General features: G+C 38.0%; 1 protein-coding gene across 1 annotated transcript in view; it reads left to right on the forward strand.

Annotated features, from left to right (window-relative positions):
- Positions 1–24,925, forward strand: part of LOC108359123 (uncharacterized) — a gene marked incomplete at its 5' end in the record, with an annotated part of 229,837 nt that overhangs the window by 165,708 nt on the left and 39,204 nt on the right. The window contains 2 exons of the mRNA XM_017610801.1: positions 324–475; positions 533–619. Of these exons, the coding sequence (XP_017466290.1) occupies positions 324–475; positions 533–619 (239 nt within the window). The remainder of the gene's footprint in view (positions 1–323; positions 476–532; positions 620–24,925) is intronic.

Below are 24,925 nucleotides of genomic sequence, written 5' to 3' on the forward strand. Positions count from 1 at the left end.
ATATATCTCGATTCCTAGACGTGACCCAGCGAAACGCCGGGACACGTATAACTTCTTTTTTACCGATATAACTTTCCCCGGTAGTTTGAACCCTTCCCGATCACTGACCCCTACCACTTATCTCACAGTGTATTTGAATTTCGCAACTAAACTTGGTCAGGTGAGTGTTGGCAAGTATTCGAAAGGTTTTAACTATCAGCCAAAAAAAAAATAACGACATTGGGCAAAATTGGGTCAATCTACTTAATATATATAAAGATATTTTTGTTACTATAGCTGGCCTATTTTTAATCAAAATTTACTACTTTTACTATGTTTTACAGCACGAGCGTTTTTGATAGACTCCGGGTTCTATATAACTTTCGATAAGCGTTTAGTGACTCTGAACGTCGATCCGGAGGAGGTCACAAATTGCACTTATCTGCTATCACATGAGTTCTGGAACAATAGTTTCAGTCTCTTCGTGGATTTTTTGGTACTAATGTCTACTTTGTAACTAATTTTATATTCACTAAATAAATACTTATTACAGTCCACCAGTGGAAACAAGGTGGTTTCTGGGACGAAATATACACTTATTGCCAAGGAACACTCGTTTGAAATTTGCTTTAAACCCGATGTAAGTATTCATGATCCTTCAAATTTGGTTGTATAATTAAAAAAAATATTTTCGTACTTGATGCACTACATAACTTATGAGCTATCGTGCAGATCGGACATATAAATTTCTCTGTTGTAAAACTCATAATTTGTGGTTTAACTAACAATAAAATTAGCCGAAATGTGGCATTCGTAGCGGTTGTTTACTTTAAACCAATCAAGCCAAGAAGTGCATAAATACGGGCCAAATAAGATTATAATAATAGCCAAAACTAACTTAAACGGCGTGGTAGGAAAGATTCTCTCGCGGCGAAATTGGACGAGAGCGCAATTCTTGCAACCGCTCTGTCTATTCTACGCGAACTGGAGAAGAAAATCCAACAACAGTCAGACAAGCTGCAGTCGTTCTTTGACAATTTGTCCGATAAAATAGCGGCCCGCAAAACCGGTTAGTGAAGAGAATAGAAGAAAAAGTTGCTGCTATTGCAGGTAAAGCTAACGAATCTGAGCGGTGTATGGCTGTGCTAGAGAGTGAAGTGGGCGAATTTAAGAGTAAAAGCCCAGTTAGTCCAGACTTAATTTTGGTAACTTAATTTAACTTAATATTTTGGCCATACCAGTCTTATTCTCATACGGTTCGGATTGCGACTGCTCTTTATTTCATATTTATTAGGATATATGTTTCGTTGCAAGTTTTTTTGCAATGCCCGAACCCAATTAAAAGTGAGAATTTTTGCTTTCCAGCAGTGTGAATATAATAACTTCATAATAGTATAGAAATTCGCGTCCGTCGCGTTCAACTTATTGTTACATTTTCTTCTCCGTTATTCTGCAAGTTTCTGTACTGCCCTCTTGATGCAACCATTCTTCGTACGCACTTCAGCCACACGCACTACGCCAGCTTCATCTGGTACGACCCGCTCAACACGGCCCATCATCCAATGCTTTGGAGGAGCGTTGTCTCCAGCTACTAACACCAAATCACCTACTGATTACGTTGCGGTTTAAACCACTTCGCCTTGCGTTGCATATCCTGCAGGTATTCTTTGCTCCATCGAGCCCAGAAATGCTGCTTCATGACTGTCAGACATTGCCATTGATCTCTAAGACTGACCTTTGCTGGTTCTTGTAGTGGTTCCGCTAATACATCCGGTGTGCTACCAATCAAAAATTGCGCTGGTGTTAGCACTTCTTCGTCATTAGGATCGGCCGAACATGTGCCCAACGGCCACGAATTCAAAATCGCCTCGATTTCAGTGGTTATTGTGCACAACTCTTCGAACATAAAGTGTGCATTACCCCCGTGCGCGTAAGGTGGTATTTAGCCGCCGCCTCCCACAGCCCGCCAAAATGTGAGGAGCGCGGCTTTATAGGTGAAATTCAATGCCCTTGACTGCGCAGAACTCGCTTATCTTGTGCTGCTGTTATTGGGAGAAGAACATCTGTTTCCACTCTTGCATTTCTCGCCGAACACCCACAAAGTTAGTGCCGTTGTCACAATAAAGGTGGTGACATAAGCCTCTTCGCGTCACAAACCGCTTGAGCGCTGCAGTAAACGCCTTTGTACTGAGGTCGGATACCACCTCAATATGTACCGCCTTGGTTGGTGCGTGCTCCTCGAAGTCGGACGGTGGTCAGAATAGATCCAAAAAAGTCAACACCAGTGGAGTAAAACGGCCTTGTTACTGCTACTCGTCTTGCTGGCAAGTGTCCCATAATTTACTCACAAAGTTTGGGCCTGGAAGGAAAGCAAAGTAAACATTGGGTGGTTACTTGTCTTACCAGCCTTCTCGCATTCACGACCCAGCACTGTTGCCTCAATATCGACATCGACGCCTGCGTAGCCACATGCATGTCGGTTTCGTGCAGATATCGTATATAAGTCCGCACAATTAGACTCTCAGGGGGCAACACAATTAGAAACTTCGCCTCATATGGTAGTTGCGATCTTGCGAGGCGGCCTCCGACACGCATCATGGAAACTCCAACGCTTGATGCCAGGAACACATTAAGTTTTTTAATTTGCTGGCGGGAGGTAATTCTTTGCTTCGCGCTAATAGTTTGATCTCCGCTTCAAAGTATTGCTGCTGTATGCAGTACATGATGCGCACCTCTCTCAACAGCTCCGCTCTCAGCATCGGTTCATCACCGCTGGTAACCAAGGTCTCGCGATTGGTTTTGCGCCGAAAGAAGTATAACAGATATGCCACTTTTCGCTGTATCTGCCCAAAATTACTACGCGACGCCGAACACAGCAGCACCTGATTTTTTCGATGCTCGATGGGTAGTGCCACTGCTCGCCTTTGTTCCATGTTTATTTCAGATGGTCGCTCCGAAATCTATTCGGTGGCAATTTGTCACACGTTTTCCTGAAAAACCCTGGGCCAGTAAACCAAATCGTCTCGATAAGCTCATCTGCAAATGCGCCGCGAGATGTAACATCCGCTGGATTACTCTTAGTTGGAACATACCTCCATAGTGCATTTTTTGTCCGCTCTTGAATTGTTGCCACTCTGTTTGCAACGAAAATTGACAGTTACGATGGATGCTTACTTAACCAATTTAGCACGATTTCGCTATCTGTCCACAAATAAATTGCATTCAATGAAACGACCAAGTTTTCTTGGGTTTTGGTTAATAACTTTACCAATAACTCAGCTTCAAGTAATTCCAAGTAAATCCAAAAGCGACTTAGTTCTTAATGGTGCCACTCTGGACTTGGCGCTCCACAGCGACACAGTACGGTGCGAATGTATACGCATGCCTCATAAGCCCGCAGCGACGCATCATAAAATCCGTGTAGGACCATTTTTCGCCAAAATATATCTTGGTACTCGTATATCTTTGACCAAAGGCAGTTTCTCGCGAAATCTGATCCACTGAACGTTACCCTTCAACGGTAGGGATTCATCCCAATGCCCCTTTACGATCCAGGGATTTTCCAAAAAGATCTTAACCTTTACGATTAAGGGGTTTATCAGACGGAGAGGATCAAACAGACTCGCAATTTCCGCCAGTATAATCCGCTTTGTTATGGGTTTGTCCATTTTCAGCTCCGGCCAATCATAACGAAACACATCGGAAGTGGACTCCCACATAATACCGAGAGTTTTGATGATTTCGGCGTCGTTCAAATGCAGCGGCTTCTCTTGATCATCCGATGGCACTTTCTTCAAAAATTCACTATTAGTCGAGTACCATTTACGTAGCTCAAACCCTGATTAAGTCTAAACTTAAAATCTCGCTGACCTCCGAGTTAATTTGTTGTAGCTGCTCATCAGATTATTCTCCTGATATCAGATCGTCCATATAAAAACCTATTAAACCTTTGTTTGCACCATATGGAAACTTCTCTGCGTACTGTGCACCAACTGCTTTTACGCATCTTGTCGCCAGATATGGCGTGGACGCCGTTCCGTACGTGATCGTCAATAAGCGATATAATTCGTTATCTTCATTCGGGGTTGGCCGCCACAATATACATTGATAAAACATTTTACATTTTCGTCACATCCGCTGTTATCGCATACATATAGCATCGAAAGCGCAACACGATCGCCAGCAAGTCATCTTTTACAATGGGTCCTTTGTACATTACATCATTCAAGGAGAGCCCCGATGAGGTCTTAAAACTGCAGTCAACATCACCCGCAGTTTAGTACTTGTAGATTCTGGCCGTAAGACAAACGTATGCGGTGCAAGGTACTTTACCTTTTCCCTGGAATCCCTTGGGACCAGTGCCATATGCCTCAATTCCAAATATTCGTCTATTAATGCATTATAAATTTTTTGGATTACTGGATTATTCTTTAGCCTCTTTTCAAGGAGCAAGAATCGCCATAATGCCGCTTGATTTTAGTCGCCTAACTCAGCGACATTTCCTTTAAATTGAATCCTTAACACGAAGCACCCAGTGTGATCACATCCAGATTCTCTGATAAAAATCTCTTCACACAGTGCCTCGTCCGCTGTTGGAAACACTGTTTTTGCATCACCCTGTTCCATCAGCCAAAATTTATCCACAATCAATTCCTCTTCGACACCTGGTTAAGCTGCTCCTAAGACTCTCGTTGGAGTCAGCTCGATTTGTCATACCTGACACGACCCAACCCAGCACAGTTTTCTACATGTCGCTAGGCTTGTTGAAATTCGGATCTGCCAATGATATGTTACTAGGGATGCCCCAATCATCTGCATTCATAAATTGGTCTAGTTTAAACGCGCCTTCATTTTGCATCGTAGCATGCGCAGCAACTTGACTTACCGTAGCAGCTTGCGTCGTGCCTGGTGCGTCGATCGTCTTCACCTCTACGTTGTTTTTATGCAGCATTTTATGGTGGTCACCGCCGCACTCTATACACCGTTTCGCTTGACAGCTACTGGCCCTATGCCCACTTTGCAAACACAAGAAGCACAGCATCAAATGTCGTGCTGTTTTGCGCCTCTGCGGAATCTTTTGAGCCTGAAATTTACGGCAGCTGTCTACGTTGTTCCCGTCCTTTCGACAAACTTCGCATCCACCTTTCTCTATAGGCAAAACGTGTTTCTCAACACCAATCGCCTTGCGATTATCTTTGCGACTCGCTTTGCCTCCATCGTCCTCGTTCTCGCCACAGCGCGCCGTTCTTTTCTCTCGAGCCTCCATATTTTCACATCTCTTAGTCAACACTGCAGAGCATTCATCCCAAGTGGATAGCCTTGTATAGTCGATAGATTCCTCCCACTTTGCCAACGATTGCGGAATCGCCGCCGCTGTAACGCTAAGCGCGCTTGCCTCGGCAGCAACCCGGCTTGCAGCCAGCTTTTCTTTTATTTTCGCCTTAGCTGCAACGTAAATATCCTCGATGTCTGCCATTGCCTTCTCGTGGGACTCACATTGAGTTGGAGCACACAGTCGAAGTATGCTGGTACTAACCGACAATGCCTGCTTGAAGTAGGCTTCCAAAATATCTCACCTGCAACCCAGCTCTTCGATAGGAACATTCTTCTTGCTGAGCGCTGTTTTAATTCCAGTTATATTTCGCTTGTCGACGAGCGCAATTGTTTATCCTCCGACAATTTTTTAGCTTTGGTTAGATCAACTTGTTGCTCCATGTCATCTTCATTACCCATAGTTCTTTGTAACTTTGCACCAATTATTTCAAAAATTTTAAGAAATATTCGGCTCTTGTAGTCTTTTTTTGCAATTTAACTCCAGTTTTTGCACGTGTAAATTAAGATTCGCTTGATCATACGATCCAATAAAAGGAAACTGCCGTTGCTAAACCTTTTGTTTCTTGTTTACTAGTTCTTTCGATTGCCGCTGACTGAGAACTTCTCTGCCTGCGTCGACGCTTCGCTGGCAACCTCAACTCTAACACGTTCACGTATTCATCGTATGCACCGCTTTTAATAAACTGAAGCTGCTAGTGTTCCTTCGTTGTTGTTGCTCGCAGAATATGTACCACCAAAAAGTTCTTTTTCACGCGTTAACTTACGAAGTTTGTTACCTATGACGATTTGAATTTCCTCGCCAGAATCCTGGTCACAGTACCAATGTTTCGTTGCAAGCTTTTTTGCAACGCCCGAGCCCAATTAAAAGTCAGGATTTTCGCTTTTCAGCAGTATAAAATATATTAACTTCAAAATTGTATAGAAATTCTCGTCCGTCGCGTTCAAGTTATTGGTACACTTTCTTCTCCGTTATTCTCCTGTCTCAATTTGACATTCCTATTAACCCTTAATTAGGAGTATGAAGGAAATCACACAATTAGTCGCATGGGCTCCCCAGTTACCCCAAAAAAAATTGTTGAAAAAAGAGTTTTCAAAATAAAAGAATGAAGTTGTATTAACAAATATATTAAAGTACTCTATTATACTTAACTTAAAAAAAAAAACAAAGATATATTTTCGACTTCAAACTAAAAAAAAGGAAAAATTTACCTCCCCCAAAAAATTTTTCGTTAGTGTTCGCATGGCGTCAGCACTCAAGCGAGTAGCGACACATATGTACGCGAAGATGTTCTAGCCGTGACTAACTAAATAAAACGAAATGTGTATTGTCATAAATATTATAGCTCTTTATTATAGTTACCTTTAAGAAAGAAAATCATAACTTTGACTTCAAACTTAGATACAAAAATAAAAACTTACCTGCGCCAAAAAATGTTACGTAAGGGGTCGCATGGGGTCAGGACTTAAAAGAGTAGCGACCAATGCGTACACACGGATGTTCTGTCAGTAACTTATTGACGTACCCCGCCTGGAGTTAGGAAGCAAGAAAGAGCGCGAGCACTCTCCAAGCACTCCAAGACATTTTTTTTTCAACTTGAGATGGCCTTGACCCCATGCGCCTAATTAAGGTTTAACCCTACAGTAAGCATGTAAGTTTCATACGTAAAAAAACACAACAATATTCAATACTTTCTCAGTGAGAGATGTAAAGAGTATTAGAGATTGCTTTGTATATAAACTGTTATACAACATCTTCCCCTTTAATCGCCTCCCTACATTAGTAACTGCCAAACCAGAATGATGTGGCTATAGTATGTAGCAAGAGCTGTCAAAAGTTAAAATATTCTAAATGCTCTAAACTTCCGACAATATGTAGCTGTGGTTATGGTGTATTATTGCTTATGAAGCTGATGTAGCTAGAGAAATAGCTTGTGGCTGTGGTACTATATTCTGTTTAGCCAGTAAGACTATGTTCAAACAGGCCAATTAGCTGAGGCAATTAATTGCGGTATTGAGTTTGGTGTTCACACGCACGTCAGCTGCCCAATAAGCGATACGAAACCAGCTGTTGGATTACCTACAGTGATGGAAAAGTTGTTACAATCGTACCTTTAATTAGTTTGAAAGTACATTTGGTACAAACTCACAATTTTAGGTGCATTTGGAACGTAGCCAAATAGCTTCTCAGGAAATCACCTCTTATTTTTACTGACATTTCAATGCATTTTCTGATGCAGGCAACTGGTTTAATAGCTTCCCCCCTTTGTGAAGAGGCATACAAATGATACAGAAGGGTCAAAGTAACGCAACTGTAGTTGATTTCGCCAGATAGATGCAAAATATTTCTTTTTAAAATGTCAGATCGAACAACTAGGAGGAAAGTAATTCACCTTTTCTACAACATAGTTTCGCCTCGCGCTGCTCCAAGATATTCTTTTCATAGCCAAAAATTTGTTTAATGTGAGTACAGAAGTTGATATGGCATCGATGGGAATTGTTACCTCCTATTTTTCTTTATATATAAATACATATTTCCTTTTTAGGTACATCTATCTCCTTTTAGGTAAAGTTTACGTAAATTAGGTACAATTTTATAATTCAATTTTCCATCCCTGATGGAATATCAGCTGTAAAAAGGGACCAGAAACCAGGGTCCGGACTTTCCTCATTTTCGCCCCTCGCTCGCTCGTTAGTTTGCTCTGAGCTAGCGCAACTCACGAGCAACACGCGAGGCTGTTTGCAAACGAGCACTCGTTAAGTACGAGCGCACGCGCTGAGCAGCCAGCGAGCGAGTAAGCAAACGAGGGCAGCGGAAGAGTAGAGCGGCAAGCAAACGAGGGCCTCATTAGCTCTGCCCTCGCGAGGGCGTCGTTGCGAGCGAGGCACTCATTTGCAGCAGCAGACGAGCGAGGCAGATGAGGCGAGTAAACGAGCGAGGCAAATGAGGCAAGCAGATTAGACAGGCAAACGCGTTGTTTGGTCGGCAAAAATTTATGGGATAAAAATTGCAGCAACTAAGAATTTCGAGTAAAGGATTGTATGCACGCATGCAGATATGTATATACACATATGTTTGTATATATTTATGTATATATTCTCATGCACAGAAGAATAGATTCCTGCTATTTTGACCAGTTTTATCTACTAGGTAGGCACATACATATGTGCATACATATCTATGTAGGTATAATGTTTTTAATGTTCNTATGCGTTCTACAATGAAGCTTGGCAGAGACTACTTTGGCCACTAAATTAACATATTAACGAGAGATAAATTAATATTTCATATCAATAATTGCATGAAAAATTATATTTCTTGCCTTCATTTGATTTTTGATGAAAGGAAAAAACTTTCATTTAATTTTATTTATTTGCAACAGCTGGCGACCGACGCAGCGATCTTTCTGCTTTGTGTTGGCCTTAGCGTTGCCAAATTTTGGATATGTGGACGGCTGCTTTGAAATTCGACGCCAACGCAACGCCAAAGTTGTATGCGAACCGGTCTCTATTCTTTGTTTACGCAAATTTTCCCATGTCTACATATCCATATATACATGCATACATATGTACACATGTCCTTGAACAACAGGCCACAAATAAATTTTTTCACCAAGGACTATATTTCATTCAGGTATACAGCATAACTGCTACAAGTAGAAAACTATTTTGGGGGTGTTAGCAAGTGCTTACTTGTTTTTTGTTTCTGCGGCACAAACGATTATAATATCTTCGTTACTTACTTTTCTCTGTAAAGACAAAATACATGCATATGTACATACATACATAAATGCATATATACATAAATACGTACATACAAACATATATAAATATGCATGTTATGTGTGTACACATGTATGAATATAACTCCAAAAAGTAATTCATTCCATAATCTATGCTTATGTATGTAATCAATTGTATTTGTTGTTTTAAATGCTGCCCTAATATAATACTAAACATATATATATGCATATGTACATACAATTATTAACATACTTTCGTACATAATCTATTGACATACATTCCCACATTTTTATGCACAAAAATGCATGTGTTGTATAGTACACTCGGAGCGCTCGCTCGCCGCTCACTCGTCTTTCCTAGCAGAGTGAGTATGCATGATTCAATAATACAAGGTTCGATAAACTGACAGTTGTCTCTCTCGCACCGCTCCCTTAGCAGTGGCACCGTGTTGCCTCTTTGCACATTTACATGGAAACAGTGTAACTTTGGTGCGAAATAGAAGTATGAGCGTTTGTGCAATATGTTTATTTGTATATGCATATAAAGCATATTTAACTGGTGAAAACATAAACTGTTTTTAAATTGGATGTTTATATCAATCTCATAGTAGTCTTATTTTAATTTTGAGTCATTTTGAAGTTTTTATACAGCACATAAATTACGTAATTCACATAGATACATCAATATTACGTTCAACATTTCGTTCAAAATTCCAGATTTCCTGCAAATACATTAGAATTTACAAAAGGAATTTCACTACTAATTGCCTAATTTGCGTACTTTTCTACTACCATTTTCGCACCAAGGGATTTCATTCCTCCCCTTTTCTCCATCCTTCGTAAATGCAACCTTTTGTAAGGGAGTGTCAAACCGCAGCTGTCAATAATTATCTAACCTTGTATTATTGAATCATGGTGAGTATGCAGACAGCTACTCGCCTCGCACTGCGAGCGAGGGAACACACAACGGCCTCGCTCGTTTGATAGGTGCGCGAGCAAACAAGCAGCGCTCGCTCATTTGGCGAGCGAGCCAAACTTCACGTGCCTCGCCTCATTGCTGCTACGAATACGAGCTGCGAGTGCCTCGATGTCTGCGAGGCACTGAGTAGGAGTTTGATCGCTCGCTCGCTCGAACTCCGAGCTTTTGCCCACCCTGCCAGAAACAAACAGCTGATTGGTCTTTGTTCAATAAACATACCTCCAAGACAAAATTAAACATACCTAGCAGGCTTGCATAGAGAATCTGACACAAATTGATTGCCAATTAATTATTAATTGGCAATTAATAATTTGAATTTGCGTATGATAAATTGTGTAACAATTAAGGCCTAAATTGGTGAAAAGGTTCTTAATTGCCAATAAGGTGCCTGTTTGAACATAGTCTTAATACGGAAGCAGGTACCAAAGAGACAGATTCGTATATGTGTACACAGATATTTATGTATGTATGTATTTAGCTTAGTGAATATTTTCAAATAAATGACAATATTAAAAAAACAATAATCAGCACGTTTGCGAAGCCATTTCGAGTTTCTACGATATACCGCACCATCCTCCAGCTCTATCCAATATGACCCCGGCGCTCCATCGATGTTGCTCACCGTTGCCTTTATCCAACCTCGCTACTTATGACGATACCAGACCTTTTCTCCCTCTCTGAATGGTTGCTTTGATTTGGCGTTTCGATCGTAGTATTGTTCTGCTTTATCGTTTTTATTTTTTATATTTACATTGATGTTTAGAACTACTCTAGGTTTAAACAGGGTGGCTCGAGGTGGAAATAATGTGCGCGTCTTTCTGCTCATCAGAAGGTCCACTGGGGCTGCATCAACCTCTTTCAACGGAGTGTTTCTATATTCCAGTAGTGCCAGCCAGAGCTCTTCTTGACTTTGATGTGCCTTCCTGATCAGATTCTTAGCAACGCCCACGCATTTTTCAGCAAAACCATTTGACTGTGCATAGCCTAAGCTTTTTAAAACCAAGCGCACTTGTACACAAGGGTATATTAATTTTGTTCACATAACGGTTGTTTATAACAGCCAAAACGAATCGAGATAGATATAGACAAATGTATACATAAATGCTCAGAATGAATAGAGAAGTCGATTAAGCCATGTCTGACTGTCCGTCCGTCTGGCCGTCCGTCCGTGTACACGATAACTCGAGCAAAAATTGAGATATCTCAAAGAAATTTGGAATGTAGGTTTCCATTTATCTAAGGTACGTTGGTATTGAAAATGGGCGAAATCGGACTGCAACCACGAACCATAGAACGGTAATTTTCAGAAATAAGAAAACTGTGATATTTTAGTAACTACTGATGATAATTCACTCAAAATTGATATTTACAATAACTTTCAGACGAAAAATAAGAATATTATAAATTTTTGGAAAATGGGCGTAGCCACGCCCACTTATGGTTACATGTGTATATCTTGGTAACCGCTGCACCAATTTCTTCCAACATTTGGCACAGTTATTGGCCTTGGTATAATGCACCAAATGGCCGAAAATTTTTTAAATCGGACAAGAACCACGCCACATCCCATAGAACGGCAATTTAGAGAAATACAAAATCTTCGACAAATCAGTAAATATTAAAGCTAATTTATTCAAAATTGTCATCATTCAGTTTCTTCTTTTGTTGACATAACGGTTGTTTGTAACAGCCAAAACGAATCGAGATAGACATAGACAAATGTATACATAAATGATCAGAATGAAAAGAGAAATCGATTAAGCCATGTCTGTCTGTCCATCCGTCCGTGTACACGATAACTCGAGCAAAAATTGAGATATCTCAACGAAATTCGGTATGTAGGTTTCCATTTACCCAAGGTAGGTTGGTATTGAAAATGGGCAAAATCGGACTGTAACCACGCCCACCATATAACGGTAATTTTCAGAAGTACGAAAACTGCGATATTTTCGTAACTACTGGAGATTATTCATTCAAAATTGATATTTACAATAAGTTTTAGACGAAAAATAAGAATATTATATATATATTTCGAAAATGGGCGTAGCCACTCCCACTTATGGTTACATGTGTATATCTTGGTAACCGCTGCACCAATTGGCACAGTTATTGGCCTTGGTATAATGTACCAAGTGGCCGAAAATTTTTTAAATCGGATAAGAACCACGCCCACATCCCATAGAACGGTAATTTAGAATAAATGAGTAAATATTAAAGCTAATTTATTCAAAATTGATGCTTACAACAATTCTTAACCAAGAAATATGTTTGTGATAAAATTTTAGAAAATGGGCGTGGCTCCGCCCACTTATGATCACATATATTTATCTCGGTAACCGTTCTACCAATTTGTACCAAACTCGGTATATTTATTGCGCTTGCAACATAGAAGCAAAGCGTTGAAAATTATTGAAATCGGACTAAAATTGAGGCCGCTTTCAGAACTGCTTGAAACTTCAAAATTTCGAAATTTAAGGACTCTAATTTTCTCAAAATTGATACGCCCCAGCTGACCATGTAGCGGTAGGTTTCGGAAAGGTGAAAAACATATATTTAATACTTGCGCCGGGTATTTAAAGTTCGGCTCCGCCCGAACTTAGGCTTTCTTACTTGTTCTGCCATAAATATAATAATGAAACTTTCCACATGCGAATACTACTGCGAGAAGTTTTTTTGCAACTTGAGCATAATTTATATCTTTACCGGTCAAACTTCTGGAAGCAAACGCAACCGGCTTACCTTTTTGCATAACACAACAGACTAGTCCGAATTTCGATACATCAGTTTCAATGGTAATCTCTTGTTTTTTCCTCATATGTCTGCAGCGTCGTTGAGTTTGGCAATAGGCTTCTTAATTGATTGAAAAGAAATATCCCTCAACGGTTGCGAAGTTTCTGCTAAGTTAGGAATATATACGCGTATGTAATTGATCATGCCAAAGAATTTTCTAAATCCGTTTTACCTTGTGGCCTTCCTATATTTAAAATTGCCTTATACCATGTTCTGACCGACATCGAAAACATGTTTTCGTTGCTAAAACTGGTTTTCGACCTAAAACTTGTGTTTTCGTCAATGTAAAATCTGTCAAACGAAAACAAGTTTTCGCTGAAAACAACTTGAAAACTCACGTTCCACTCATTCCAATCGGTGTCTGCACTAGTTTTTTTCGATTATTTATCGAAGTGGAAGTCATATTTTATCATCTTTAATACGCCATTTCGGATTTATTGTTAATTGGCTGACCAAAATAAAATAAGCATGGAAGTAAAAGGTTGTTAATGAAAAGAAATTGAAGGGAAAGTATTTTGGTTTTGTATTTGTGCAGCAAAACTGTAAACAAAGGATGTAAGAAATGTCAACGAAAACACCAACAGTCGGTGTGAAAAGCCTTCAGCCCACAATCCCAAAACTCGTTTCAAGGTTGTCGGTCAGAACATTGTATTAACCCTATCTCGATCGCATTCAATCTATGCCTTCGAAATTTCGTTCATTGTATTTCTGGAATACTTCTGGTCCAATTTTGATGCCGTACGGAAGTCTTCTGAAACGACAACATTCAAAGGGCGTGTTAAACATACATAGGTCGCTAGCTGAAGTACTGAGGCCTATTTTCTAAAATATTTCTTTAAGGTCTAAGACAGTAAAAAACCTCTTGTTCGCAAGTCGGGCCGAAATAGATTCAAATGACGGCAGTGTCTGGTTTTCCATCAATATATCAGCATCCACAACTTGAGGGTCAATGCAAAGGCGCAGGTGATCAGTTTTTTTCCACAATCACTAAACTGGACGCTCGCTCAATCGGACCGTCAACCCTTTCAATGATGCCTCGCTTCACCATTTTCTCCTGCTCCTGGTTTACTCGCTCATTTAATGCTAATGTAATTCTACGAGCTGGCTTCACCACTGGAATTGAGTTTTGCTTTACTTTTATGTCTAAATTAGATATGAAATAGGCCAAACCTTCAAAAATATCCATGTTCGCCTTAATAAATGGTTGTTTTGCGTTATCTTCAACAGCACATACGCGCTCATTTAGCCGCAACCGCTCACAAGCTTCTAAACCTGAAAGCGGCTCAAATGGCGTGTCTAGTACCGTAAATTTTAATAAGGTAATTTCATTCCGGCACATAGTCACACACCCAATTATTCTTTTGTAGTTCAGATCTGTACCGCCATAACTTTGCGGTGTTATGTTTTCAACTCAACGTTTTTTTAGAAATTTCAAATATTTGTAAGGTAGTACATTGACATCTGCCCCGGTGTCCAATTTGAAATTTATTAGACAATTCTCCAAACGAATTTTCTCATACCACCTTTTTCTATTTTCCTTTGATGTAGAAATATTGTGCAAACAAATTTCAGTTTCATCGGATCCGACGTCACTGCTTTGTTGTATTTATCGCACTTTCGAAGCAAAGCAAGCAATGCTGAAGTGATTAAGACGACCACAGTTGTTGCATCGGTGACCGAATTCAGGGCATTTCCTAAATTCATGATCGCGTTTGCAAAAACGGCAATTAGTTATTTGTTTTTTGTTGCTGACCGTCGTTGCTTTTTCGTTCTTACTAAAGTGACTTTCTCCGTTTTCTTGAAATGCTCTGATCTGCTTTGTTTTTGTGTTCACTGCGGCGACAGTTTTGTCATCGTCTCCCTTTTGCATCTCGTTGGCATGTAATTCTACTAATTCTGATGCACGCGCTTATTGTGATTGAATACCCATTGTAACATACTATTGGGAACTAATTTTAAGAACTTGAGTTATCTGAATAAAACTCTCTTCCGGTGCGATTTCTTAACGACGTGACGTGTTTTCTTCCACGCGCTTATAATATCTAATATTATTACAATAGGTTATGGGCCTTTGTCGCGTAAAATAAATAAAAATTAATCTAAAGCTTTATGTATAGAATCCTATAAACAACTCATCTTGTCAATATATAAAGTGATTAACTTACAAAACGTCGATAAAATGGCAGGCAATGGTGGAGTAACGTTCCCATTCGAAAAGCTTCGTGGTCGCGAGAATTTCGACACATGGAAGAGGCATGCTAAGTCCTACCTCGTGTTGCGAAACTCCTTGAAGATAGTAGAACAGGGACTATCGGAGAAGCGTAAACAGAAAGAATTGGACTCGGATGCACGTGCGATGGCTGAAATCACCCTAATGGTGGAACCCAATAACTTTGCTCACATTGCGAAAGCTGGAAGTGCGAAAGAAGCTTGGAATGCAATCGTCGCGGCATCTGAAGATGATGGACTCACGCGAAAAGTCGAACTGCTCAAGCAATTAGTACAATTGAAGCTCGAGGACAGTGATAACATGCAAGACTATATAAATAATGTGGTCATGACGTCCTTAAAAGTACAAAGTGCAGGACTCAATATAGATGAAGAATTAGTAGCTTCACTAATGTTGACAGGACTTCCTGGGGAATTCCGCTCCCTAGTTATAGCGGTTGAAAATATAAACTCGAAGTTGACAGTAGACTCAGTTAAAAATTTACTACTACAAGATGCAAAATTTGATAAACGGAGTAGTGAAAGCGCGTTTAATTGTAAAAACAACAAAAAATACAAGTTTAAAACACAGTGCTATTCGTGCAAAGAATTCGGACAATATAGTTGAAATTGCCCAAATAGAACTAAAAAATACAACCTTTCTAAGAACAAGAGCACAAAAGCAGTTCTCTTTGCTTCCTTTTTGACAAGTGGCGAAAAATCAGCTGACTGGTTCGTAGATTCAGGTGCGAGTGCGCATATGATTAACGAGGGTGAAGTACTATTTAATAAGCGAAATATTAAAAATAAAAGTGTGACGGTAGCGAATAACAATAAAATACCTGTTAAATGTTCAGGCGATGCAAATGTTAAGCACGGGTGTAGAAGCTACAGTGAATGACGTAGAAGAAGTGGCGGATTTATGTGCCAACTTATTGTCGGTACGACAAGTTACAAAAAATGGGAACAAAGTGGTGTTTAAAAACGAAACATGTGAAATCTTCAATGATGATCAAAATGATCTTATTGCAACGGCAAGTGTAATTAATGACTTGTATAGACTCTCAACACTGATAAAAAACAGTGCAATGAAACTGCTATGACTACAAGTGATTCCTTTAATCTCTGGATCCGTCGTCTTGGGCAAACATGAAAGCGATTCAAAGATGTACAAACGGCGTGAAATTTTAAAGCATCGATTCGCCATGCGTTGTTTGTGTAAAAGGCAAGCAAGCCCGTATACCATTTTCCAATATAGGTACTCGTGCACAGAACCTTCTCGATCTTATCCATGCCGATGTCATGGGGCCCATAAATGTAAAATCAATTGGTGGCGCAAAATTTTTGGTAGTGTTTATTGACGACTACTCGCGTAAAACATTTGCTGTGCCGATCAAAAATAAATCAGAAGTTTTCCACGAGTTTGTTAAACTTAAAAATCTCAGGGAAAATCAATGCGAACGCAAGATAAAAACGTTAAGAACGGATAATGGAACGGAATTTATAAATGGTGAATTTAAGAGTTTTCTAGAACAGTGCGGTATACTTCATCAAAAAACTTGCACATACACACCTCAACAAAACGGAGTTACGGAATGTATGAATCGATCTATAATGGACAGAGTGCGGTGCATGTTATTAGAATCTGGTTTGAAACAAAATTTTAGGGCTGAAGCAGCCGTGAGTGCTGTTTATTTAATGAACTTGCTGCCATGCAGGAGTAACAAAAAATGCCCAGAAGAAATATGGAGCAATAAAAACCGAGTTTAAACCACATTCGTGTTTTTGTGTGTAAAGCCATGGTCCGCGTTCTTAAAGAAAAACGAGCAAAGTTCAGTGATAAATCGGTTGAATGCATTCTGTTAGGATACAGCAGTGAAAGTAAAGGTTACCGTCTATACGATTTAAAAACTAAGAAAATAATAATTAGCCGAGATACAGTGTCTTTTGAAGATTTTAATGAACCGAGACATACCAAGAAAGATTTAAATACATTGGAATTATTCAATACCGGCATTAGTGAACTTCATGAACTAACAAATGACAATGCAGTTGATAGTGATGAACAATATACAAAACAAAGCACTGTAGATTTTGAAAGTAAAAACATAAAGTTATCAGAATCTGTCAACTCAGGGAAAGAAATGAATGTTGAATTGCCAGATGAAAGTGGTGAGAGAGAAGAAAAGGGTGTTGTGTGTTCTAGAAGAAAGTTCTACTGATTACGGGAGTATTGATTCCCAAGATGAGCAACCAAACCAGCTAGTTCCTCGGAGGTCGAAGCGAATTGCGAGCAAGCAAGATTCAGATTACAACTTTTGTGTTACTGAAAATTCAACAGCAACCGAACCTGGTACAGTTAAAGAGGCGTTGACTGGAGTAGATTCACGTCAGTAGAAGGCAGCTATGCAAGAGGATATGGACTCCATTATAGCAAACAATACCTGGCATCTCACCGATTTACGTAGTGGCAAGAAGGCGATCGACACGAAGTGGGTGTTCAAATTAAAAACTGACAATAATAGTAGGCCAATTCGGAACAAAGCAAGGCTTGTTGTGAAAGGGTTTTCGCAAGTTAAGGGCATTGACTACGATGAGACATTTGCCCCTGTCGCAAGGTATACCTCCATTAGATATCTACTAGCACTGGCTGCGAAACATGATCTATTAATTCATCAGATGGGTGCGGTGACTGCTTTTTTGAACAGCAACCTTAAAGAAGAGATATACGTGACGCAGCCAGAGGGTTTTAATGATAACAGCGGCAAAGTGTGCAAGTTAGTAAAATCACCCTACGGACTTAAGCAGTCAAGTAAGGTATGGAACGAAAGGTTGAACGAAGAATTACTAAAGCTCGGTCTTCATCGAAGTAATGTGGACCAGTGCATTTATTATCAAATAACTAATGAAGCACTTCTTTATGTGGCAATTTACGTCGATGATGTGCTAATTTTTGCAAATTCTCTGACTCAGATACAAAAACTGAAGAGCCAGTTAAGCAAATTGTTTAAGATGAAAGACATGGGGTAGGCATCTTCTATATTTGGGTGTTCGGATTACACGCAACGTGGCGGTGGGGTCTGTTAAGATAGATCAGTCTCAATATATTCGCAACATACTTGTTCGCTTTGCATGGATCAATGCAATCCCATAGCGACACCAGTAGATATCAACCAGAAACTATCGTCTGATATGTCTCCGAAGACCAGAGCTGAACGCGAAGAAATGGCAAATGTTCCATATATGCAAACAGTTGATAGTATTTTGTTTGCGGCGCAGGTAACACGCCCAGACATATGTTTTGCTGTTAACCTTTTAAGCCGTTTCAACACAAATCCGGGCAAAGCACACTGGGTAGCTGTTAAACGTGTCATGCGTTACCTTAAGGGTACAATGGAAAAGGGTATTACTTACACAAAGGAGCCAGAAGCCTTAACGGGATTTTGCGATTCAGACTGGGCAGCTGATGTCGATAGCAGACAATCAACAACCGGCTATGCCTTCACGTTTCAAGGCACAGTGGTATCGTGGGGCACGAAACGACTGCGTACTGTGGCGCTTTCTACGACAGAAGCCGAATTTTTAAGCTTAGTATCAGCAATCCAAGAAAGTATTTGGCTTAAACGTTTAGAAAATGAATTAAATATAAATTTTGAAAAACTCACAATTATTCACTCAGACAATAAGAGTGCCATACATATTGTTCAAAATAATTCCTTCAGAACAAAACACGTAGACATAGAAGCTAAATTTATGCGCGAAAAACTTGATAATCATGAAATTGAAGTAAAATATTTGTCATCAAATGAAATACTAGCCGATATGTTAACGAAAGGTGTTAATGCAGAAAAACAATTATCTTTCACTAATAAATTAGGGCTAAAATAACTTGTAAGCTTGATTCAACTATATTTAATTTTAATAAATATTATGTATAACAATGGTCATTCAGTCAGAGTTGGGCAAAATTTATTCGAATGACGAATAACAAATGAATAAATTGTTTTTCTTGTTATTCGTAAATAATAAATAATTTTGGCTATTTAAAAAAAAATTATTCGAATGACGGATAACAAATGAATAAATTGTTTTTCTTGTTATTCGTAAATAATAAATAATTTTGGCTATTTAAAAAAAAATTATTCGAATGACGGATAACAAATGAATAAATTGTTTTTCTTGTTATTCGTAAATAATAAATAATTTTGGCTATTTAAAAAAAAATTATTCGAATGACGGATAACAAATGAATAAATTGTTTTTCTTGTTATTCGTAAATAATAAATAATTTTGGTAATCAAAAAAAAAATTATTCGAATGACGGATAAATTATGTTATTCGTTATTCGAATAATTATTATCTTCATTAATTATTCGAATAACGAATAAAATAATAATAAAACAAGTAATTTATGTATATAGATATGTACATATATTTATGTATAAAATGATAACCGTTTTCGTTGTTGCGATTTAACTCAAACCCCTGGATAGATTTAAGTAAAATTTTCGGAGGTTATTCCCTGCGCATAAAGTCCTATTAAAGGCTACTAGAAAACTCCTTGGTGGCGATGGAGCCGAGTTATTTATAAAAGCCGTATTTATGAACTGATTTCGTTCAAATTCAAAATGTGTTCTTCCTGCATGATGAAAAATACTTATGCGAAAAATGGACCCGCTAGGTGGCGCTACAGTTGAGTTATTTAGAAAATCCCTACTTATTGTACAATCAGGTTGCAATTCATAATGGTGCTGCAGTCGAAATCTCTAGAAACCCCATATGTCTGGACTCCTTTGTTTTTTATGTTTATATTATACGAATTTACGATGTCCCACGTCGTCATATACCCTAAATGCGACCTTGCATCTACCTCCGCTTGATGAAATTGCTCGGGCGGCCATTGCTGCAGCAGTAAGACTCAAGGAAACCAGCTCTTGGATATTTTAAAAGTGGCGAATCAGCAAGGAAAGTTTCGACCACATCCTTCCAATTCCTATATCAATGGCCAAGTTTTACATCGAGGATGCACATCTGTGCTCTTCAGCATCCTTATAAGGACTTTTGTTGGCCTACATGACTTAAGACTAGAGGTTGACGCTTCAGACCAATGTTGTAGTTGCAAGATCATAGAAGAAGATTACGCACGCTTAGAAAAGATCTCACAAGTGGAGGTAAAGCTCATAACATTGAAAGGAATTTTTTCTTGCATATAGCATCAGAGCGCTATTTTTTTGGCAGAAATATGTGTGAGAATTTTTACTTTACCCATATTTGGTTTTCAACGCTATTCTTGCATTGGCCAACGCAAAAAATCTTATCAGGGGCCGCGAAACCATAGGGAATGGGCTAGTATTCTTGATAAAATAGTAAACAAAATTCAGCTAACTTACAATCCTTGACAATAGAAATAAAAGTAAAAGGTGGCTCAATGTGTTAAAAATGTGTTTTTATTCATTATTTAAAATAACGAATAAAATAACGAATAAATTATTCGCAAGAAATTTATTCACGAATAATTTATTCGTGAATAAGTTATCTCCGAATAATTATATTACGGATAAAATTGTATTCGAATAATTATCTAAATAACAATTTATTCGAATAATGCCCAACTCTGCATTCAGTGAGGGTATTGTGATTGAATACCCATTGTAACACACTATTGTGAACTAATTTTAAGAACTTGAATTATCTGAATAAAACTATCTCTCTTCCGGTGCGATTTCTTAACGACGGGACGTGTTTTCTTCCACGCGATTATAATATTTAATATTATTACAATAGCGTTATATCAATTGCTTTAGTTAAAATGAGGTTTGTTGTTTCCAGAAGCTTCTTACGGAGTTTATTGTTGTTGATTCCATTTACTATTTGTCCCGCACCATTCTGTCAGCGTCAAGGTAGCCGGAATTTTTTTTACTAGTTTATTCAAATACAGCAGGTATGCATCGAATGTTTCCCTTTCCTCTTGCTTCCTTGAATTGAATTTGAAACCTTCGTATAATTCATTTTTCTTTGGGGGTGCAATAATTTTCAACAGCATTTATCACATCCACGTGGTTTTTTTTTGGTCCGCAGTAAGTGGTAATAAATTAAAAACTTCCACGGTTTCAGGGCCGCAAGCATTAAGAAACATTGCAATTTTTTGCTCTAGATTTCTCGCTTCTAACTCGCCACTGCGAGAATGTCTAAATTCTGCTTAAATACGCACCAATTTTCTGCAAGATTCCCATCTAATCTTAGGGGATCTGGGCGCTTTATATCGAAATTCATGATTTGGTGTTTTTGTTCTTGTAACTCTTGAGCGTCTTCTTTTTTGACGTTTTCGGTTTCACTTTGCGAACGAGTTTTTACCATATCTTATTTGCCATTTCCGACTACGCCATGTCTTATTCTCATACGGTTCGGATCGCAACTGCTCTTTATTTCATATTGTATATATTATATCATATTTAATAGCATATACAATAAATTTCTTAGTAAGAGATGTAAAGAGTATTAGAGATTGCTTCGTATATAAACTGTTATACAACAATACCTATAATATGAGAAACTGTGTTTGCGGTTAGTTAAAACTTGACTTACCGTAAGAGACATAAGAACCTGTAGGTTTTAGATTCTTAAATTACGGTCTTACGGAAATTGAGAAAAGTGAGAGAATCATGCTTGCAAGATTTTCTTTTTTGCGTTTCCCGAAAAATAAATGAACGCAGAGATATTTTTTTGTATGAAAAACAAAATATTTCCGCTTTTGGGTCAAGTTGAGTTGTTGAGTAATCATTGCTGATTTCTTACGGTGAGTTAAATTAACTCAAATTGTCCCAGATTACATATTTTTTTTTAGATTTTTTCGCTTTCTTCTATATACAGGGTAAAAGTAGCTTTAAGGTAAAGGAAAACATGTGACTAAATATCGGCCGTTGCCATGTGGCAACACGGGGTGCATTCCAAATGGATTTTTAAAAGACAGTATTTGGTTAAAATATAAAATAATAAAAACATTTTTTATAAGTTAATACATATATTGATAATATATGCAATTCTACGTTCAAAGCGGATATAGGAGTTAAACTTTGGTAGGAAAAGTAGCAAAAACATTTCAAACATAAACCCACATCACATTTTACATAAGCTACTAGTCCTATAGTTGTATGTACATGCTTCACCAGCACAACGAATGTGTAAGTGGTATATTTAAGATATAAGGTCCCAGTGTGGATACCTACGACGCTAGGTAGCATCGAGCTGTCAACTAAAGTATACACAAAGTGTTTGGGAGTAGTCTTGGATAGTAAGCAGCTGTGGAAGCGCAATATTCAGGAAAGGGCGAAGAAGGCCAGTAACGCCCTTTATGCATGTAAAAGAATGCTGGGAGTCACTTGGGGTCTGTCACGGTGGAGTGCAATAACGCTCACGGAAATAACGTCCATGGGCTTTATTTCCTAAAAAACGAAACAAAGCCCGCGGGCGTTATTGCCTTTTCGAAAAATAAATTAAGCCCGCGGGCGTTATTGCCTTTTGCCGGTGGGCATTAATTCCCTTTCGATATGGCAATAACGCCCGCGGGATTAATTTTCTAAAAAATTAAATAAAACCCGCGGGCGTTATTTCATCTTTATTGTGGATCTGTCTCCATTTTAGAATACATCTAAAACCCGCTGTTCTAAATAAAAACTAATATGATAACCCTGAACTAAATATTTGTTTTCCTTTATTATATGAAGAAATTGAAATTAACAAGTTGCGTGTCCTGAATTTATACGCTAGCAGTTCATACCAATTGCTATTGTATGTGTGTATCATTCATATTTGTGACTTTTTATTCTTTGATATTAAGTACCAAACTTGGGTGTGCTTAATGAGCTGTCTGGGCGGATGCGCTGGAAGGTATTGGAGTCTCTATAACTAAACAAACCTTGTTTTTTTGGAACAAAGACTTAAATATATTCGGAAATTTAGAGTTTTCCTTGATAAATTCACAAAATTCACGTTTTTTCAAAAAAATAGGATGTTAGTTTCCAGTTTATAGAAACACAAGCGTTAATTATGTATTTACCTATTGATACTATACTTAACCTACATTTTGTTCATAAATAACACAATTATATATGGGCATTCCATTGGTGGCGCACGTGACAGTCGTACGATTTCAATGTGATACAAAAAAGGAATACCATTTGTTTTCTTTAACTTTTTTGGGCCATTGTATAGCACATAATTAGCTCTATATTTAACCGAAAAATGAAATCAATCGAACTGCTTGGTCCTGAAATATAAGCATTTAAAGAGAGTGTCGTTACGTGACAAAAAATGGAAGTTGATTTTTTCTTTTCTTACAAAATCGCAAAACTCTGCGAATTGTGGATGGCTATTTTCATGAAACTTATTTTAATATGATTTGGAGCAATTCTAGTTGTTTTTAGAGTTTTTTGAATTAATGCTAATTGTTTCAATTCTCTTTTACAACTCCAAGTGTGAAACGTGACGTGACGTGACGTCACGTGACATAAATCTCCATCGTTATATTTTTGTTAATATTGCTTTCAAATGAAACATGAAAACATGTATTTTATGTAGAATATACTTTATATTTTGACTTCAGCGCCAATTCAGGGTCAATTTATTAGAAATCTATGATTTATTATGTTTCAACCACATACGCCAAATTCGAACCAAATCGGACCATAAATACGGTTTTTCGAAATATCTCGACCTTGGCACCACCTAGGAAGACCATTTTATGCAAACATGATTCTACTTACATAGCCAGTATATATTTTAAAAAGCAGACAAATCGGCCCGTAAATACGTTAGATATAAAACTTTTATTTTTTTTGTCGTGGTGGACCTTCCGCTGGAAACACCCATATACTAGAGTTCCAGTTACTGTCGAAATTCGACAGTTTTTCTAGTTTTAGAAGCCTTGGAGAGGTTTTCAAACTTAACACGTAGCGATACTTATACGGTACAAATTAACTAACCGGAAGGTCTTTGGAGGACTTCGGCAGGACTTGGAACTGACCCGATACATTCAAATTTATCGATAAATTTGGATGATTTGATACATATCGATAGTTCGATGAATTTCAAGAACACTAAAATTCGATAACTCAACAAAATTCGTTAACTCGACCAATTTCGATAACTGTGAAGTTCGATGGATCGATAAATTTCGATAACTCAAAAATGTAAAAGCTTTGGATACCTTTATAAATTTTTACTTTTGACATCTCCACATTTTTCGAAAACTATCTAAACATTTTGATAACTCGTTACACTCTGTTAAGACGATTAAATTCGATAAGCAGTGATAAATCAATAAGCTTATTAAACCTTGAAATTTCGATAAATCGATAAATTTTGAAAATTCCATAAACTTTGCTTTGTTGAACCAACCAATTTCAGTAGATCAATAATTATCGATAACTCTGTAAGTTGAAAGAACTCCATGCATAACGACTCCTCGATATATTTTGTTAAGTCTATAAATAATGATAATTCAATAAATATCCATAACTTGATACATTTCTTTAACTTGACAAATTTCGTTAATCCCACACGTTTTTATAGCTCGATAACTATCCGTAAATTTGGACAACTAAGTTTCTGTGTCTATAAATTTCGACAACTCAGTAAACATTGATCAGTTTGAATAATTCGATACGTTGCGATAACTCAATAAGCATGGATAAATTTCGATAATTCGATAAATTCAGTAACATTTATGGCTGATTTTATTTCGATTCCTATCTTTTAACCTAATTCTTATGTATTTCTCATTGTCTCCATTTTCGCCTTTATCTCAATTTTCGTCTTTATCTTCACTTTTGCCTTTTTTTGTCTTCATCGTTATCACTTGTTTCTTCATCTTCATATTTATCTTTATTTCAAAGTT

This window comes from Rhagoletis zephyria, unplaced genomic scaffold, assembly GCF_001687245.7.
Source record: "Rhagoletis zephyria isolate East Lansing unplaced genomic scaffold, Rhagoletis_zephyria_1.1 Rzeph_scaffold_00342, whole genome shotgun sequence".
NCBI classification, from domain to species: domain Eukaryota; kingdom Metazoa; phylum Arthropoda; class Insecta; order Diptera; family Tephritidae; genus Rhagoletis; species Rhagoletis zephyria.